Below are 8,927 nucleotides of genomic sequence, written 5' to 3'. Positions count from 1 at the left end.
GTTTCCATAAGTAGAACCTTCCAAGTATACTTTGCCAATCATCGGATCCTTAATCTTCGAATCAATTATGATTAAATAAAGAATTCCGTTATGTCATATCTAGCCAAGAGATCTTCTCTAGTCGATAAGGCCACATCCTTAATGAAACATCAAGTTCGGATAGCCTTTCTTCAATGGATTAGAAACTGTCAATGATGATAGACTTTTGAGTCTTGAGTCTGGCTTTCCGGAGGTCTTCAGACTTTAAATAGCAGTGTCTGCAAGCCTTCAGACTAGACTGATGGAAACGTTTTGTCAACTTCAAAACACTTCAAGAGGATTTCTCCAACACTCCCAAGATACAACAGACCTTCTTCTATACTCCGCACTGAATATTAGAATGAAACATAACAACTTTTGTGTATAACCCAGCAAAAATAAAAGGAAAGATGTGAGAACATATTGTATCTATTAAGATTGTGGTTTGAAGTTTAACTTATATTTAAACAAGGAAAAGAGAGAGCCGTTAGGAGATCATCATAAATCAATTGATAATTAAAAAGATGGCCGTTATAAAATAATGAAGAGTTTATGAAGTAATAAATCAAAAGTTATAAAGCCATTAGACGACCGTTATACAACCATTAGAAAGCTGTTATATGACCGTTGAAAAAACTGTTACAAAAATAATGACTTTCATGACGATCATAATTTCTAATAAATATTTCAAAACTACTAAAATATCTAACATTATCAACAAATGAACATGAAATATGAGTATAGCCGTCCACAATCTAATCACCCAATGACAAGCATAATACATAGACACGTCAATGCAGCCGGGCAGGCAAAATTTCCAGCAACAGATCATAAATATCTCGATAATGGGCACAAACTCATAGGCTAACCCCAAAGGGAAACAATGGTATCATCACAACACAATTGCGAGCAACTGTTCCTCAAAATAAGATCAGATGACAGGATAAACCAATACAACACCAATGATGGATTCGACGGGCCAACTTTGAGGCCTCGTAACTCCTTTGTCCAAACTCCGTTTTGGACGAATTAGGCATGTACGACAACAATAGACAGCTTATTTTTAGAATTATGATAATTTTGAAGCAAGAAAATTACCAGAAGATAGACTAATTAGACTCCAAAGTAGGCTGGTCGTGGTTCGAGCTGCAACTTGTGCGCTTGACGCTTTCGACCTCGTTTCTCCCTAATTGTGTTGTCAAATCGCACAAAATTAGTGGCTTTAGAACTGGAACTAAACAATGGATCATACACACGGTTTTCTTAGGGTCTCTCTAGAAAGGGATAATGACACAAATGGTCATTGAACTTTAATTCAATGTGTAATGTCGTCCTCGAATTTTAACTTATTGTTCAATATCATCCCTAAACTTTTAATTTGTTCATTATGGTCTATCAACTTTTGATACATGTTCAATCTAGTCCTTGGACTATATAAAAATATTCAATGTTGTCTCCAAACTTAAATTAATAGAAGGATAACATTAAATATGTTCATTTAGTCCATGGACTAATTTAAATATCTACTCAAAGTCTAGGGATCGCATTGAACAAATTAAAAGTTCAGAAATCACATCAAACAAATCGAAAATTCAATGATCGCATTGAACAAATAAAAATTCATGGATTACAATTGTATATTAGGTCAAAGTTCATGGACTATTTGTATCATTATCCCTACCAGAAAAATCACAGTACTTGACCAAAGAGTCTGCTTCTCCAATAATAACTCAAAAATTGGTGATGTCGGAATCTTACCCAACGAATTCACACGGTTTTCTTGACAACCGTTGATCCAAACACCAATTTTTATTTTATTTTATATGATACCAAATGTGAAGTGAATAATTAAATACGCAAATGACTTTTACATATTAAAATGGACAAGTTTAAATTAAACAATGTTTGAGTTACAGTTTGATTGACTTCTCATGAATGGTTAGTAATGTAATATAGATAGATAGGTAGACCAATAGATAAGAGAACGGGGTCCGGTAATAGAAATACATTCTTACACATGAGTGATCGAGTTTTCATTTATTTATTGCTTGCTAAGAAAAGCTCACACAAACACACATGCGCGGCCATACACAAATATCACTATAGTCTCTTCCAAGAAGGCAATTCCTCCGCAATTGCTCATTATTGTGTATATAACTGCTTGTGATTACGCGGCCTTGATCTGAACGCTCTTGATGATGAGCCCGTCCCTCCATCTTCCGAACAATTGCTCCATGCCAAATTCCATCTTGCCCACATTCTGAGCTGTCATGGTGAATTGCCCGACCTCCAGCTCCTCCCAAAAATCGTGGGAACCGGGCAAAATTGCCTGCTTCTCTTGGTAGGTCCCGTTAGGGAGACTCAGTTTCAGGTTCACCGTCTGCCCCAGCATGGTGCTCGAGGATGTCGCCATCTTCAGCTTGAACGCGACTTTGTACAGAACGTTCGGCGAAAGATTCATCGTCCAAAACGACCCCCTGACTTCTAGCCACCTCGTCTTCACCACTTTTGCCATTTCGTTGCCATCGCTGAAGTAGTTTTATTTGAGCGTTATTGATTGGGACAATTTTTACATCTATCGTTAGTATATAAAAAAAAAAAAAATTAACACATTCGCTGTTGCATGAGCGACATGTAGATAAACTGGGTTATACAACTATGAATGAATATGTAGAAAGTGTCTTACATTGGCAGTAGACTTGATAAAAATCTTTACTATAACTATTTGGAGATCGATATATTAGACAAACTCTATATGATGACGGTAAGCGGAAATCAAAAGTACAAAGGATATAAAAAAATAAATATATAAACTTCACCGTTACTTATTAATTAATTAACTATTTTTTGTTAAAATAAAAACTACGACCCTTCCAGATTAATGGAGTTTAGTAGGGACTTGGTAAGAAGGTAAGTTTGTAATTTTCCATACACTATTTTTCTTTTGTATGTATAATCAACACTTTGAAAATCAAAGTTTTTCTTATTAAGTATGTTTAGCAAGTGTCTCAGGACCCTTGTTAACAAAACCCTTTACAAATGATCCGTACTAGCTAAGACAAAAAGTCTCAAAAAAAAAAAAAGTCAATTTGGATGCCACATTAATGAGGTGTATTTATTGTGAAATTATGAATTACTGGAACAAAAAAGCGACTAATTTTACTTACAATGATAAATTGGAATAATGGCTAGGTCAGCATCCGTCACTCCGCAATAATACAGGGATATCTCAGAGAGTAACTCGTATTCTTAGAGAAGGTCAACAGGCTTTTCTTCCTATTTACCTCTCAACCTCCTCTTCCTCCTTTATCATTATTTTTAATTTGGCGAACTTTACATAACTATATATACTTATTTATATATTTATTCACTAAAGACAAAATAGCATCTCTACACTCTCCGTATTCCTCTAAAGCCACTGTAAAGCCCACCGCCTGAAAACCGATTACACTCTCTCCTTATTTTTCATCAACTCAAAAAGAAGAAAAATAAAATTTATAATGAAAAGCAGAAAATACGAGAAAATCTCAAGTAGTTTACAATTTGATATAATTATAACTTTGTTAGGTTTGATGAATCGAGCAAAAAGGACAAAAGTGAGAACTAAACTACAGAATTATGACGAATAGATTGAAGTAAATAGTAAAATTAAAAAATAAGAGAAGATTAGAGAGGTTAAAATAGGTTTAATTTTATAGTTTATAGATCTTAGTATATAATGAACTTACTAACTTCGACAGCAATATTTTAGGATGAAACTAAAATTTTATTCAAATAAAATATCTTGCGTTATGGCTCATCGCGCCCTTATGAAGGCAAAAAAGAAAATCTAGATACCAGGACCGAGGAACGGTCCTTCTTTTCTAGGGATATTCATATAGTTTTACCTAGATGGTGGGAATTAATCAAAGAGTTATGAAATTACCTCTCCCATGAAAGTACATATAGAAAACAATAGGGAGACTTCAATAATTTGTTTGGGTTTTAAATGGTTTAATCATTCCATTATGGGTCTGAATAAAATAATGATTCAATGATTCGAGAACATAATGGAAGTATCTCTCTAGTTATTCAAGATATTTTGATGGTAAATTCTTGATTTATTCATAATATCGAAATATTTTTTGTGATGTTAGAAGACTAGAACTGTACGCAACACTGGCACAAACATTAGTTTACAAGTCAAAATCCCTATTCGAATTTAGTTGGCAAAATCACATGAAAGTTTAATGAGTTCACGAAGAGGAAAAATTTTATACGAGGAGGTGAAAAAAGAAATAACCCCAGCCATCTATCTACGTAGCATAAGAGGGTGAAACATGAACAACATTATACCAAAAGAATAATTTCAAGAATAATCAACTATAAGAGAGAAGATAAAGACCAGTATTATGCAAACTTGCGTTGATACTCTCAAACAAATTTCCGTCTCTTGCTATCGTTTCCCATTTTAGATTGTCCCTAAAGAAATCCAGTGAAATGCCTTCCTTTATCATTTATATGTTCCCTTTTATCCGATGTCATTCATTCTCCACAAAAATATGAAAAACCCTAACTACACTCATAGTGAAAGATAAGGTGCACTGTACGATAAAAGATACGTATATATTTTGTTCTAAGGATTCGAAAGTACCTGTCAGTTAACCACTGCCAATATACAGGTCTATCGCTGTTGGTGATGTTGAGTCCCTTTGCATAGATTGCGAAGCAGTCTCGGTCTTGATCGTCAATCCAATACCTCTGCCACAGACAGCAGTTTGAAATACGAGCAGAGCAACTTCAATCAGTGCGTGTGTAGGTCAAAATAAATGGAGGAACTTCGTTACCAAAGTTGCTATCCACCCATTAGAAATGACATTTTCGAATCTTTTTACAAATTTATACACACGCGCGCGCACTTAACGTTGTCACCGAAACGCAATAATATTGTCTATAGTGACGTTCAAAACGAGTGAGAAAGCACTAGTTGTGTAAAGACCTATCCAGTCCAACGGGTAAAATATAAGAAATTAGTTAAACATACAGAGAAAGCGAAGCTGATGCCAACAAATTTGATTTAATCAACAATTAAATCTCAGATCATTGTCCAAAAAGTTCTTAATCTATTGTACTTTTATTACTTTAGTTTTAGACTTTTTAATTGTGCTAATTGATTATAAAATTTTTCATATTTTGCCAAATAATTTAATTTACCCGATTTTAATAGGAAGTAACCAACGTGGACCTTTGGTAGTGTCATATAGGACGATTAACGCTGATGTGTACAATTTTTAATTAAATTATAAGAATTTTGAATTTTTTAATGTTATTTTCTTTATTTTTCTTTTTCCTTCTTCACTTTTTTCCTTTTCCTTTTTTTTTTTTGTTTGTTGATGAGGGTCAACAAAGGTTGTAGGCTAACTAGGCTCGGCAACCACAATCGGCGATTGAGTAAGGGCATGTGAACCTCGCCAACCATGGGCGAGGGTCGAAAGCCCCTACTGGCCACTGAGTAAGGCCCTTACAATTCGGGGAGGGCCACGAGACCTCTTGCAATGACGGCTCTTACTGACCACTGGGCGAGGGATGCAAGCCTTGGCCAGTTGCAGTTAGGGCTCATAGCCCTCGCTCAATGGCCGGCGGGGGTTGCCAAGTGTTAGCCGGTGGCCATTAACAATAAAAAAATAAAAAGTTTAAAAAATTATTATAAATTGTCTACGTCAATGATATATGTGTCATGTAATACGATTAGCATTAACGTCAATGATTTATGGCAATATTGACCGGATTGACTGAATTGGTAAAATATAAAAAAGTTTAGGACTCCATTGACACAATCAAAATGTTTATAATTAAATTGACAAACATACAATAGGTTTGATTTTTTAGACAATTTTCCCCACATCTCTTTGGCGCATAAATTACCCTCTTCCGTAAAGAAAAAGGAACGCGTACATGTATATAAACGTATACACATTAAAATACAGAGAAGAATTTGTGCGTTTTTCTAATAGTGCTCTATGAAATTTTCGTAGAAATGGACATACACCTTCAATACTTAACTCTAAAGACATCCAACTATGTCTTTCATAAAGATCCGTTATCAGTAAGAGAGAGAGAGAGAGAGAGAGAGAGAGAGAGAGAGAGTGGGGTGCTTGCCTTCTTCTTGTCTTTGTAATCAACACCTTCCCTGAGAAGATTGTTAATCCTAGTCGGGTTGGTTAGGTACTCATTGGGATCGACGTCTTGGCCAGCTTCCATCAAGAAGCCGATTTGCCTGTACTTGCTCATCGCCCAAGGCTGTGCCATTTTGTTCTTCAGTAATGTTTGATGCCAATCAATCCATTTGGAGAAAGGCTTATATATATACTGAACAGCACGCACTCATCAGGGTTAGTTGGGTCTTTTCCCTGTTCAAGACGGGAATAATTATCCCACTTTATTTCTTCCTTTCCTTTTTTTCTCTCTCTTTTTTCTACTCAAATTTTTTTTTCCTGAATTAAGGTTCCATGAAATTGATGATCTCTCGTATATAGATACTTAATGTCCATGCAAAACCACCCCGCCCGGGGTCTCTCTCTCAAATGAGGATTCCTTAAAAGTTTCATATTTGTCTAAACCCGAATCATCTAAAATCTCATAAATTAAGTGCGTTAGGTCACACGGATTCAAAATACCAATCCGATACACCTACGTTTATGACAAGTACACTTATCTTGTCCAATTTGATCTTGTCTCCTTTGCTAGAAGAATATTGTGCCAAGAGCCACACACATGTTGTGCGTGATCCTTTTTTCTTTCGATTCAAAGCATATCTCCTTTAGAAGTAAAGAATAAAGTTTCAGATTCTAAGCTAATGGTGGAAGAAGAGGGTTGCTCGAGGTAAGTACTAGATTCTTTATTGAGTCCATTCATTACAAGTCATTCTAACTTTCTCGTGATTGTCAATTTTTTGTGAGAAGAATAATTATGCAAAGAAGAATCCAAACTCCACGTTTAGACGGTGAAATGAGATAATGTCCATGTTAGATCAACGAGATCCACATACAAAAAAGATCGATTGATAATTGGAGTAAAAAGAATATGGCTTGAGGATCTGGACCCATGCTAAGGGATAATCATTGCAAAAGCTGAAAATTGCTATGTGCGCAGAAGAAGAACATATAAATAAGCCTCATTGACATGACATATTTAATTGGTCATTGGCGCTCTCAGCAAATTCATGCCGTATATGAAAGAGTTACTTTTGCTAAGATTGGTGTAGCTTCTGAAGTCATGTTAAATGCAATTTGATTCTTCTAGTAAAAGACTCAATCGTGCGATATGATGTTTGCATGGTGAAAATAAAAATGAGATTTGCCATGGTCAATGTACAATGCGATATGTTATGCTTCGCTATCAAATTACAGCTTGAGGAGATAGAAAGATTCCAATTCTTTCAGAAAAGAAAGCATGCACGGAACATTTCGATCTGATGCCATTTGTCTATGCAAATGGCCTGGAGCTAGCAATCAAGGCTAGTTCAATTCGTGAAAGTGATTTCAAATTTTTATTTTCATGGAAAATATGAAAAAAAAAATAGAATCTTGTGCTTTCAAACTTCTGATTTCTTGAAAATGTCGTGTCCCATTCGTAAAAATAAATGTTAAAATATTATGAAAATTTTATTTTTAGAAGAAACTTTTGACGTACGAAAAAACCGTGTTTTCAGTGCGACCTTTATTCGATAATTGAATTGGTCTACTTCCCAAACTTCCAAACACACCTGAGAAACTGATTCCATTAGGGTAATAAAAAGATGAACTAGCACACGTTTTCAGAAAAGATTTTTCTTTTAGGATTGAGAAAAAGGGAAAAAAAGGGAATTATAAGTTGCTTGTCTATAATAAGGTTCAGATTACCAACAGCCGAAAGAAGGAAGGAATTAGTCCAAAAGCGTTCTCTCGCAATGACTTGTTACATACATGTAATGGAAAGGATGAGGATTATATTTTGCCAACCGAAAGATCAGATTCCTTACAACGCATAGAGCTTTCACAATGGAATAACTGATGCTTTTTAGGTTGCCGGAAACTGCCAAGCTAGAAAAAAGAGGTTGTCTATTCTTGGTGCATCTTCTTCTTCAAATTATACTATTTACTACTTACTTAGCCCGCGCTTTATATAGGCACGCATTGTTTATATGCTTATTTTAGTATTCCATTAATATGAGATGTCGTATGAGAGAATTAGATGCACTTGTCTAATGGTGATATTTTATATTTCTATGGAAAAATATCATACTTTTGGAAGGCAGAAGATTGATATGGAGAAACTTGTCCAAAAGTGTGAACCTATTGTATTTTGACAATTCAATTTTAAATCTTTCAATTTTACCAATTGAGTTTTAAATTTTTTTCATATTTTATCAACTGAGCCCATTTGATCAATTTTGGCTGGAATTTGCTTAAGTAGATGATGGCTATGCAACATGGCATAGCTGACATTGACGGAAATAATTTTTAATAAAAATTTAGTACATTTTAAATTATTTTTTCTTTTTTCCTTTTTCTTCCTTTTACCAGTGGCTCGTCACCACGCATGGCCAAGCCATCTACCCTGCTTGGCCACCAACAAAAGCAAACAGAAAAAAAAGTAGAAAAAATATTATTAAAAATTGTTTATGATAGTATCGACCATGCTTTGCGTAAGATGATCAAGCGTTCACATTAATAATTTCCGGCCAAAATTGGCCAAGTGGATTTAATTGGTAAAATGTGACAATTGACAAAATTGAAAGATTTATAACTGAACCGACAAACGTGCAATAAGTTTTTGAATAATTTTCTGGATTAATATGTGGTATTCCATTGATATAGCCCAATTCGAGGGGCTTAATGGCCTCATCTCCAATAAGATAGCATGATCTTTGACTCCTTTTCACGAATCAT

The 8,927-nt window shown here is 34.9% G+C and overlaps 1 protein-coding gene across 1 annotated transcript; it reads right to left on the bottom strand.

Moving 5' to 3' along the window:
- Window positions 1–1,944: 1,944 nt before the first annotated feature.
- LOC120288117 (protein PHLOEM PROTEIN 2-LIKE A1-like) lies at window positions 1,945–6,351 on the bottom strand. Its single transcript, XM_039301500.1, has 3 exons — window positions 6,157–6,351; window positions 4,652–4,758; window positions 1,945–2,546 (listed from the first exon to the last, which is right to left on the bottom strand). Exons 1-3 carry the CDS (start codon window positions 6,304–6,306, stop codon window positions 2,186–2,188), a joined length of 618 nt encoding a protein of 205 aa, XP_039157434.1. The 5' UTR covers window positions 6,307–6,351; the 3' UTR covers window positions 1,945–2,185.
- Between the last annotated feature and the right edge of the window lie 2,576 nt (window positions 6,352–8,927).

This window comes from Eucalyptus grandis, chromosome 9 (assembly GCF_016545825.1).
Source record: "Eucalyptus grandis isolate ANBG69807.140 chromosome 9, ASM1654582v1, whole genome shotgun sequence".
In the NCBI taxonomy this organism is placed as follows: domain Eukaryota; kingdom Viridiplantae; phylum Streptophyta; class Magnoliopsida; order Myrtales; family Myrtaceae; genus Eucalyptus; species Eucalyptus grandis.
This window is presented reverse-complemented; position numbering and strand designations above follow the sequence as displayed.